We start from the raw sequence: 12,197 nt of genomic DNA on the forward strand, positions 1-12,197 counted from the left end.
CATTCACTACTGCAATTGCCTTCACGCGTTCTTGTGCTTCCAGATATTGTTTATTTGATTGCCATTTTTCAGGTTTTTCTTTAAGAAAGCCCGTTGAGATTTTCATGATTTCGAAAAATCGTTTCGTTGCCTTTGTTACAAAGTTAGAAAGTGTAGAGTTTTTCTGAATGTTATCAGCCTTTACTAAGACTTTAGCATTCTCAAGTTGTTTTGCCTTCTTAAGTTTTTTTTGCTTCTGTTTACCTTTTTTCGCTACTAGAACAGACGAATGTCTTCTTCTTCCTCACCTATGTATACCTCATTGGTTCGTAGTGACCTGCTAGCCATGTATCTGCGCAACTTGTAGCTATGTATCTACCAAACTCCTTTCTGAAAGACACCAGGGTATGATCTATTGAATTGGCACCAGAACCCAAGTTGTCACACGAGGTGGGTGTTTCGAAAGTTTACTTCCCTCTTTTAGGGGGAGTAATCAATCTACATTAAAACTTAATAATTAATATTTTAAGCAAGCTCTCCGATAATGAAGATAACGTGAGCAAAATATCATACCTTCAAGCTTAATCCCACACGAAAATGTTTTTCACTACGTAGGGGTGTTTAGAAAGCTGATTTCTCACTTTTAGGGGTATGAATCACACAACGAATACTATCAAAATATAGGGAATGATATTCTAAGCATTTTCTCCGAAGATACTATGAGCAAAAAATCACGCTTTCAAGCTTAATTCTACGCGAAACTGTTTCTCATCACGTTGTTGAGTTTGCAACAGCAGCATGCTGCAGCAGTGTTGCTGGAAAAATTCAATGTTGAGCCGTTCGTCAGACATTCGATCAGTTTAAGGTGAATAACTTTTTCTACAAATTTTGTAGCGCCTTACAGTCTTCAGAAGAATTATTCCCAGGAATATTTCCTACAAATATCATGTATTGGTATATTTTTAAGAGCCAACTGGAAATTTCTAGAGGATAAGTTTTGAAAAAGTGGATTTTCCCATATGAAATCGTATGGAAACTTTAAAAATCGGGCGCAAATCAGGGGTTCCACCGATCGATCAGAAAAGTTACACAGTTGTTACAGGACCCATAAGGAACACGAAAAGTGCATTGGAGCTAGTACTTATTTTTTGTCCCACCCTACTTGTCATATTAGGTATCTAACACGAAAATGCCAACAGAGGATTAATTTTCTTCGTACGATTACCGGAACCTGGTGGGGTGCCCACCCAGGAGACCTTCTGAGGTTATACCAAACAACAATACTGTCAGTTCTTGAGTACGGTTGTTTCTGCTTTCGCTCCGCTGCGAACACGCATATTTTGAAACTAGAAAGAATACAATATCGTTGTTTGCGTATTCCCTTGGGTTGCATGCAGTCGACCCATACGATGAGTCTTGAAGTGTTAGCGGGTATTCTTCCGTTGAAACATCGTTTTTGGAATCTCTCTTACCGGTTGCTAATTCGATGCACAGTTATGAACCCATTAGTAATTGAAAATTTCGAGAGGTTGGTCGACCTTCAATCTCAATCCAGATTTATGACTTTATATTTTGACTATATGGCTCAAGATATTAATCCTTCTTCATACGATTCATCCAATGTCGCACTTTTAGATACTTCTAATAATGCTATATTCTTCGACACCACCATGACACAAGACATTTCTGGTATCCCGGATCAATTGCGACCCCAAGAGATCCCTAAGATTTTTTCCAATAAGTTTAAACATGTTAGTTATGATAAAAGGTTTTACACTGACGGATCTAATCTAGATGAGTCCACTGGCTTCGGTGTTTTCCACGAAAATTTTACCGCCTCCTACAAACTCGATGCTCCTGCTTCCGTGTACGTCGCAGAACTTGCTGCTATTCAGTACTCTCTTGGAATCATCGAAACCCTACCCATAGACCACTACTTCATCTTCACAGATAGTCTCAGTGCCATTGAGGCTCTGCGATCGATGAAGCCTGTGAAGCACACCCCGTATTCCCTGGGGAAAATACGGCGGTTTTTAAGTGCTTTAACAGATAAAAATTACCGGGTTACCTTAGCGTGGGTCCCTTCTCATTGCTCGATTCCGGGTAATGAAAAGGCTGACTCTTTAGCTAAGGTGGGTGCTATTGATGGCGATATTTATGAAAGACCAATTGCTTATGATGAATTTTATAGCATTTTGCGTCAGAGAACACTCAACAGTTGGCAATCATCATGGAACTCAGATGAACTGGGACGGTGGCTACATTCCATTTTTCCTAAGGTATCGACGAAAGCATGGTTCAAGGGGTTGGATGTAGGTCGGGACTTCATTCGCGTGATGTCCAGACTTATGTCCAATCACTACACGTTAAACACGCATCTCTTTCGTATAGGGCTTGTAGACAGTAATCACTGCGTTTGTGGCGATGGCTACCATGACATCGAGCATGTTGTTTGGTCGTGTGCCGAATTCTGTGATGTTAGGTCCGAGCTTATAGATTCCCTCCGGGCCCGAGGAAAACAACCGTTAGAGACATTCTGGGAAGCGGTGATCTCCAGTACATGACACAACTGTACTGTTATTTGAAAAAGACTGACATTAAAATTTAATATTCTTTTGTCTATTTGTCAGAATACCCGTATACGACGCTGGAGACACGAACACGAAGAGCCTAAATCTATGTTTAAATAACAAAAAAGAACACCAGTCGAAACACAAATAGATCGTATATCTTAATTAGTTTTAAGCAAGAATTGTATTTCCCTTCTCTCACCTTAAATACCCACTAGCTCGTAGTCGGCCGCGAGAATAAATAAAAGGCCTCCCTCTTTTCCCTGCTAACGTAGAATTAATACGAATTGTACTTGGCTCAGTAAAACAGAAAATGTATCGTGCCGTGTCAAATAAACTAATTTTAAACCTAAAAAAAAATACCAAGAAACTTTGTAGAAGATCGGAAACCGATTGGTCAAACCCTGAGAGCGCTCTTAATTTCGTTCCGCTAGATTCCATTTCTGGCCCAGTGCACAATGGTCCAGACACCGAATTTAGAGGGAAATTTGGGTCTAGAGCTCTATAGCAACATTTTAGAGAAAAACTTTCTTCTACAAAGTTGTTACATATGATAAAGCGCTTATTGAAAAATTATCGAAAATTAGGGTGACCAACATTTTCGATGCAATCAGGTATCTAACTTTTTTATCTCTGTAGATAGAAGAGAAATTGGTTCTACGATGTTATAGCTCCATTAATTTTAAGTAGCTTTGTAAAATAAAGATTTTCTCTATCTTTGAAAACAACCGATTTATATTGAAAAACCATATTTTACGCTCTAACTTTTTTATTTCAAGTTTCATCTCAAAACTGCCTGTGAACGAATTTTAGAGCTTTTTAAGAGAAACAGTTTGCAATGCTGACATCGTAAATATCTCAATTTTACTCAAAGTTATTAATATTTTTCATCAAAAAATATGCGTTTTTCATTTGTATGTCATTCATTTTGGGGCAAACATAAAAAACATCTCTTGGTCTCATTTTGAAGGGCACACTTGACTCTATAAATGGAGGAACTTCTAGAGATATGTTATTTTTTAAATTTGAGTAAATTCAATTTAAAAACAAGACGAAAATTTCAATAATTTTATACATTATGCATATAAAAGCACCCAGATTTATTTTTTTTGGTATTTTTTCTTATAACTAGACGTAACTACCTTTAATTTGACCCAAAAAGATCGAAATTCGATCAACTGGTTCAAAAGTAATGAATTTAAAAAAAAAAAAATACATCGATAATAGCCGTTTTTATGGTCATCCTATTTCGGAGCTGGTCCCCTTAACAACCCAGCGAAACAATACGGGTTTGATTATTTTCAACATAGATGCATCCCTGCGATTTTGAGCACAATTGAAGCACTTTGCGTGACCAACTTCGAAATAGGGTGACCATAAAAACGACTGTGTCCGATGTATTTATTTTTAAAAAAATTCATAACTTTTGAACCAGTTGATCGATTTTCGATCTTTTTGGGTCAAATTAAAGGTAATTACGTCTAGTTATAAGAAAAACCAAAAAATAAATCTGGGTGCTTTAATATGCATAATGTATAAAATTATTGAAATTTTCGTCTTGTTTTTAAATTGAATTTACTAAAATTTAAAAAATAACATATCTCTAAAAGTTCCTCCATTTATAGAGTCAAGTATGCCCTTCAAAATAAGACCAAGAGATATTTTTTATGTTTGCCCCAAAATGAATGACATACAAATGAAAAACGCATATTTTTTGATGAAAAACATTAATAACTTTGAGTAAAATTGAGATATTTACGATATCAGCATTGCAAATTGTTTCTCTTAAAAAGCTCTAAAAGTTGTTCCAAGAGAGTTTTGAGATGAAATTTGAAATAAAAAAGTTAGAGCGTAAAATATGTTTTTTAAATATAAATCGGTTGTTTTCAAAGATAGAGAAAAACTTTTTTTACAAAGTTACTTAAAATTAATGGAGCTATAACATTGTAGAACAAAGTTTTCCTCTATCTACAAAGATAAAAAAGTTAGATACTTGATTGCATTGAAAATGTTGGTCACCCTAATATTTGATAATTTTTCAATGAGCGCTTTATTATATGTAACAACTTTGTAGAAGAAAGTTTTTCTCTAAAATGTTGCTATAGAGCTCTAGACCCAAATTTCCCCCTAAATTCGGTTTCTGGACCATTGTGCAGTGTGCAGTGATAGATTCTCAGTTGACACTGAGAGCTACGAATATCAGTATCAACACGAACGAGCTGGCGTTCATAAAATTGAACATTGTCTGTTGCAGATAAGATAGTTTATTTGCCGTAATGGAATTAAGCAGCTATATTCTCTGTAGCAATGCTCTGTGTTGTTTGTTTGTTTACCGCTGCTTTTACTTTACCCATTTTAGCATATTCTGTGAAATGCCTGGATTTACCACCATTACGTTGGAATGATCTGCGAGCACAGAGTTGTAAGATTTATTTTCGGAATTTGTTTTCCCTGCAGTGCCTTCACAATAGCCAAATTTAGGGCCACAAAAATTCATCATTTTAGTTAGCTCAACGAAAGATTATATCCTCTTTTACTAAACATGTGTGCTTTTTCCACAGATGAATCATATACACCCATACGACAAAATATTGATTATGGCCGTGGAAAATACGGAATTTTACCAGCAATAATGCTTTTTAGTAAAATATTTTGATTAGGTATATTTGCAAAAACTCATCCACACTGTTTAAGGTATTCCATATATTACTAGGAATGTTGAAAATATTTTCTATAGTGTTTAAACATGCTCACAAAGCAAACAACAAATTGTACTAGGCTTGCATCCTAGCTCTTCAGCTCGATACTTACGGCATTAATTCCACTAAACTGCTGACTCAGCTGCATCACAATTCCGATGATGAGTGGCGCCCGCAGCGTTGGTGAGCATATCAGTTCGATCGTCGATATGCTGCTTTCCGATTGCTGCGCTCGCTCTTCGGCACGCATTTCTTCGATGTCTTCCTCCACCTGATTGGATGCCCTCAGCCGCCGGAGAGCTGTTCAGGGAGGAAAAATAGAAGAAGAAAAAAAACAAAGATGTCAATTTTCCGACTACTTCACCCGGTCATTGGTGGACTAACCTTTTCGCGCTTCCTCCTCCCACTGTTTCGTAATTAGTAAATATCTAGGTGACTCGGGACAGATAGGCAAGAGTAGTAATTGTAATACAGCTGGACAGATGGCTAGCCCTAACAGCACGGGCCAGCCATCATTAGTTCCTAAAATTTGTTCTATACCCAGTACTTGTGATAATAATAATCCTACGGTCACAGCCAATTGGTTAACGGTACCTAAACCACCTCTTAAATTTAATGGAGCAATTTCAGATATATACATTGGTACTAATGATGTGTTTAAGCCTGCAATGAGAGCAGAAAAGTCTACTAGCCGAAGCTCTATGCAGTCAACTAAACTTACCACAATTGACACCAATTATAAATCGTCCGAGGAATAGAATTTCATAGGAATGACTCATCTTCGTGAATCCCATCAGGCATGCACCCGAGATACCGAGTACGTTGTTTAGCAACAGGCCGCCTTTTCTGAAAGGGCAAAAAAAAAACAATAGAAAAGCTTGTTAAAAACAAGTGCTTAGCCAGATATATTATTTCAAAAGTCGTCACTTAAAAAAATAATCATGCGTCCAATTTTTATTTCGATTTGTTTTACAACATGATCACCATATCAAGTTTTGTCCTGAAGAATAATAAGCAAAATCTAAATTTGGACACTTTTAAAAGATTTTATCAGTTTATATTTTGCTAGTTTCTATAACACTAAGTTACAATTTGTCAACAATTCAAGTGTGCAAGTATTCTTTCGCTTTCGAAACAGCGTCATCTTATAATTGTAGTAACTGGACAGAAATGTAGGAGTATAACAAAAAATATTAGTTTCTATCAACCGAAAAAAGACGGTAATTCAAGATTTATAGTTATTACCCCGAAGTCCGTCGGAAAGCGGGCTTTAGAATTAAAAGAGTGAATGGAGATTAGCTTGCACATTTTGACAATAAATTAGGCCCATGAACTAGCTAAATAGATGCGTCACGTTGGAATAACAAAAAAAGTCTGTAGTAAACAAATGACAAATCTATCCTTCAATGTAATAAAACAATTCAAACGCGACTCCCACCCTTCCGTAAACATTTCTGATCACTAAACAAGCAATATATCCAAGCGCATATTGGCAGCTCAATTTTCCGGAAATGATTTATGTTTATTCGACTCACTCCATGGAGTCCCAAGAAATGTTACAATTTATCCGCCATCAGTTCGTAAACAATAGGAAAGTAGCAACACATGTCGAAATTGCGCTCTAGTACAGATTGAATGTTGATGTGCATGTGCTGCATACATACACACACACCCATACACGCTATGATAATTTACGATTTCTGAACAATTTCCTATCCAATCGCTCGCACATCGCTATTGTATCTTCATTGAACGCGACCGTTTGATTATTAATTCCCATTTCGAGCGAATTACTTTCCCGTAATGAACACAACATCGACGGTTGAATCTGGTAACGCATTATTCCATAGTGTGATGACCATAGAATGGTATGGCCTATGGTCGTGCGCGCTTTCCTAAAGACACGGTTGCAGCGATGGTTGTTGCAAAATATGCAAATTTTCCAGGCCATGATTATCTAATATTTGATTTACGCGTACAGATACCGTGCAACATTGATCGGTTTCCATCAGCATCGGGAAACCAGGATAAGCTAAGGGACGTCACCTCGATACCTGTGAGCGGTATCAAGGGGGAAGAGGGGTTATATTGTTTATGATATTTTTGGGCGATGATAACGGCTTATTAGATGCACTGTTGCAATTCACACCAGTGTCCACACTGGCAAATAATTAACCCTTTCCCGCTCATGGTGACTCTTGAGCACCAAGAATTGTAATGACCATACTTAGAAAAAAAAATAAATTATTTTGAATTCTTTTTTCTACAAAATCTTGCACTTCTAATGTACTTTCAACATGGCATATCAAATGTCAGCTTGATTCAATGTTTGAACTGTTATCAAGAAAACTACAGAAGAAAGTCCGAATTTCACGATTGTTCCATAAGTTTTTAAATGGTGCCTCAGAGCACCACTGGGCATACAGGAGACAAAAAAATCGATGACCTTAAATAAACTGTATATCAGAAGCTGATGAGATGGGAAGCGACATTGAAGATGAAGTCGCTATGTTTGCGATAGATCCATTACCAGATGAAGTTCATGAGTATTTTTCCGAGACAAACGAGGCAGAAGTAGAGACACCAGTAAAACGGACCAAGAAAGAAATGAAAGTGGGTCTAAAGGCATTGAAAGCGGACCAAAAACGAAAACTTACCATTTGTGGGAAAAGCTGCAAGCCAATATCTAGGTACATGACAACTCAGAGATGCAGAAAAGAGGAGAACTCGGATACGGCATGCTCTTCAAAATTCGTCCTTTCATCGATGCAGTGAGAGCCAATTTTCTAGCCTAGAAAATTCCTTACTCCATAAAAAATAAATCATCGAATAGTCATAAACTAAGTTTTTTTTTTCGAAAACTACGTTGTTTACATTATTTTCTATAGTATTTGAATAAATACTTCAAAAATTTTTAGAAAATTTTTTTTCGTGTTTTTAAAAAAAGTCCCTGCTGTGCTCATAGGTGCTTTGTAGCACCATTTCAAAATTTGCTTTTTTCTTCAAAATTCAATGTTTTACAGTGATTTCAACTACCCTGCAAAGTATTTTGCCCAAATTGACCCGGAAAGCATTTTTAAATCATGAAAAACCTCGTGAGCGGGAGAGGGTTAACAACATTATCAAGCTGGGTGACCTTTAAACAAACCTGGTAGGAAGGCTAGGAATCGCTTTGCAGTAGGGAATTCCTTGTAATTTTGAGTGTATGAAAGAATGCCTCTCATTAGTCATATTGCGGTATGTTGAATTAATTTTCCACTTGCGGTAAATAATAATAATTAATTGCTTAAAAAGAGGCAAACCTAATGCGTAAAGAACAAGCAAAGGATACCGATATTACTCAGTTATTGACTAGAATCAACCAAACCGCAAAATGATAATTGGAGATAATGCGCTTAAGACGAATTCCTATTCGGCATACTGTTCAATACCGAATGCAAACTAGTCAAATACTTGCTCGTTCACCATCGTCGAACGAGATATCCTCTGTAATTCTATAGACTTCATAGAAAGGAGATTATGTTACGAAGAGATAGAACAGATAAGGATATGTCGTACCAGAAGATGTAAAATAGCAAGTCCCGCAAAAAATGTCTGCCTGAAAGTCACACGTGAATCTTTACGGATGTCTAAAGATATCATGAGATAAGCTAGAATATTAGTTCCAAGTGAAATAATACGAATACTGTCGCATGTTCTTGATTCTTGAGTATGAGCACATCTGTTCAACTAAAGAACCAAAAACGAGACAGAATTTCATTATTTCAAGTATCGACAACTAGCGTTTGTGTTACTTATTGTTACATATGGGCGAGGGGAGGGGGGTTAGAAGAAACAGTTACGTGGCTGTGATTTTCCTTCAAAATCGAATTTTTTTTTGGGGTTTAGCGTCACGTAATTTTAGGAGAGGGAGTCATATTGAACGTTACTTATTGTTACTTAGGGGGGAGGGGGTCTAAAATCTGGATTTTCAACGTTACGTAATTTGTGTACGACGCCTTATCTTTGTACTCATACAAAAACAAAAAGCAGAAAAAAACTGTGCGTCCTCTCGCCCCTCTTTCGTCGAGAGAATTCTTTGTTCTCTCTGGTACTGGTATAGCGAGAGTGTCTTTTTATGATAATCGTACAGTACCACCCGCATACGTGCATGGTTTTTTTGTACATATGTTTTTTTCCTTTGTGTGGACTCATCACTGCGACCAGAGACATTTTGATCTATTATGATATTGCCCAGGTGTTTTCTGTACTCCGCACTTTATATTATTGGCAGTATCACTTCTGAAGTGAATGATGCGCTTTTTTTTTATTTATAACAGTGCTTGTGTGTGAGAGTTTACCCTTTCATTTCAAGCTTACTGCTCTATTATACTGAGCCTCTTTTCTATCCTACCAATATCGCCAAATTACAATTCCCTGAACTGAGGCTACATCTAACGTTCCTCTCTGGCCAGGTTTATTCTAAGAGGGACTTATTATGTCAAGAGGAAAGAGTGTTATCCAAACCTCGTTCCTCGTGCCAATATCGCCAATTACAATTCCCTGTAGAGTGTAAATATTTCTGAACTCAGTTTTATTATAGGAAGGACTTATTTTGTCAAGAATCGAAACCTCGTTCCTCCAGCCAAGACCGCGTCATAATTACAATTCCCTGAAGAGAACTATTATACGTTACTCAGAACAGTTTCTCATAAGAGGGACTTTTTTGTTAGGATGGAAGTCAGCAAGCGTACTATAGAACTCAGCTTGAAGGAAGGGTATAATGTCGCAAGCAGTACTGTGTATAGCGCGTCTGATATGCATTACTCGCAATATTAGGTATAATAAACAGTGCGAGAAAAAAATTATTGTCGTTAGTCGAGAAACTCGGTTTCTAACTCCAACCAAAATGTTGAAGTAATTCTACTAACTGGTTAAAAGGGTTTCAACAGTCGCACGGTGTACGATCCAAGAAAATTTGGTAAGCAATGTTTGAATGGTTGAAAGACTTTTAGTTTAATTTTTTTCTATCAATGTTGATTGTGAATTGTTACTGAATTGCTGCCTAAAAAATCTCTTGAATGCGGTCCTGTCTTAACTTGGTTTTGATAGACTTAAGATCACGTTTTTGTCCGGTCATTGAAGCAAAAAAAAAAAAAAAAAGAATACTTGCCAAACATGTGAAAAGGGCCCATGTGCCATACGGAAACAAGCCAAATCTTCTCGTATTTTGATTTCTGATAAAATATTTATTTTTTAATCAAACAATCTTATTTGCACGGCTAGATAAGGCTTGAGCTTTTGAAAAAACGTGAAATTGTGGCTTATTTACATATAGCACATGGGCCCTTTTCACATATTTGGCGAGAATAGATTTTCATGCATGTTCAAACTAATGGAGCGAACTGTTTGAACAATGCACTGCAGTTTTGTTCGAAGTTGCATATATGTTCCGTGGTATGAGTTTAGAGGAAATTAATTGCAAATTAATGATGATCATGTATCAATGAATGCCGAATGAGACCGTGATGGCGTGATGGTCATAATAAGAATGGTTTTTTTCAACCTTGAGCTTGACGACCGCACATTTCGTAGTTGCTCCTCCGTGATGGATTTGAGCTAGTAAAGTTGCACAGAATTACATAAATGGCAACTTGGGATTAGTTTATCATCTTCAATGTACCGCTCTGTAAGGATACATAACGGCGCCGTAAAGAAGGAGATTGTAAGGAAAGAGATGTCAGAGTGTTTGTTGTCGGAGACCAAGTTTACCTCTGCATCTCCACGACTGCGACGGAAAGGTAGGGTTTGGTCACCGTGGCAATGACGAATCGAACAAAGTTGCGCACGAAAATAACTCATTATGGAGGCAAACGAAGGTATATATTGCGTAGTCGTTAGATTATTCACAATATTTATCGACCGAACGAAACCTACTCTGATTTGCCGCACGCCTATGTAAAAGTAACGAATGAACAATCTTCGGCTGAACGGTTACGCCGAGACCGAGTTTATTGACGTTGGACTAACGGTATATCTAAGTTAAGCACCTGAATTTGAAAATCTAGTAATTCAACCAGGGAAAAGTGATTTGAGGTTTTGAGCGCTTATATACCAGTCATTTTTTTTTCAGAATATCGAGGTTTTGGCATCAACCGATCAGAAATTGTTTTACGGTTCAATTTATGTAACAAAAACAACCTATTGTTTGAAAAATTTGTTAACGACATCGATAGTGTAAATCATACCGAGCAACCAATCACTGCCTCTCTTCCCAAGCACACTAACGGATTGTTGTTTTACTCGAGGTCGCTTTCTGTTTCATTGACCGGCAAAGCGGACGGTTCTCTCTGGAGCAGCAGAAAACGGCTGGTGGCAAATATTGGTTGCTAATACAAGCGCATACCATCCAATAAAATTTCTCATTCGTTCGTATCCCAAGTAACAATCAAAATGCTTCAAAGACTTAGGATTGTTTTGTTTCCGTTTTATGTTAATTTACATTAAAGTCTTTGATTATAATTTGGTTTTATTTGATAGCCACAAAAAATGATACAAAAAATGATAATCAATCATTATAAAAAGAAAACTCACACATTTCTGTTTTCGCGACACTGTCGGAATATGATGTTGTCGTTGAGAAATGAAATGAAGTTAAAATTTCGTAATTTTCTTATAGGTTATAAGGGTAAAGAGAGTGCGTTAAGCATTTATACTTAACAGTCGTCCCGGGAATATCAGGGCTGAAGGCTAGAGGCGTTTTAGTGGGTCCCGAACAGGCCGGGTAGGTGTCTGGGGAGTGTAACTTTTAAGTTTTATACATATTATCGTTGCTGTGTGATCAAAACATTTCGTAGTGCAAACAGTGCTTCCATATTTGCCGTAAAATATATTTGAGCTCTAAATCTGATTACTATATCTATTTTTCCAAGTTGAGCCGATTTCAAATAATGCCAAAATTTATCATTAT

At 37.0% G+C, this 12,197-nt stretch overlaps 1 protein-coding gene across 27 annotated transcripts in view; it reads right to left on the minus strand.

The window, feature by feature from the left end:
- LOC129721480 (glucose transporter type 1) overlaps window positions 1-12,197 on the minus strand; it is a 551,257-nt gene that overhangs the window by 138,844 nt on the left and 400,216 nt on the right. For all 27 annotated transcript variants that reach the window (XR_008727400.1, XR_008727398.1, XR_008727397.1 and 24 more), the window contains 3 exons: window positions 5,970-6,094; window positions 5,633-5,911; window positions 5,361-5,548 (listed from right to left, as the gene is read on the minus strand). Coding sequence is in view for 23 of the 27 variants with exons in the window: in XM_055674105.1 (XP_055530080.1) it covers window positions 5,361-5,548; window positions 5,633-5,911; window positions 5,970-6,094 (592 nt within the window). In the remaining 4 variants the exon portion in view is untranslated. The remainder of the gene's footprint in view (window positions 1-5,360; window positions 5,549-5,632; window positions 5,912-5,969; window positions 6,095-12,197) is intronic.

Source organism: Wyeomyia smithii, chromosome 2 (genome assembly GCF_029784165.1).
Source record: "Wyeomyia smithii strain HCP4-BCI-WySm-NY-G18 chromosome 2, ASM2978416v1, whole genome shotgun sequence".
NCBI lineage: Eukaryota > Metazoa > Arthropoda > Insecta > Diptera > Culicidae > Wyeomyia > Wyeomyia smithii.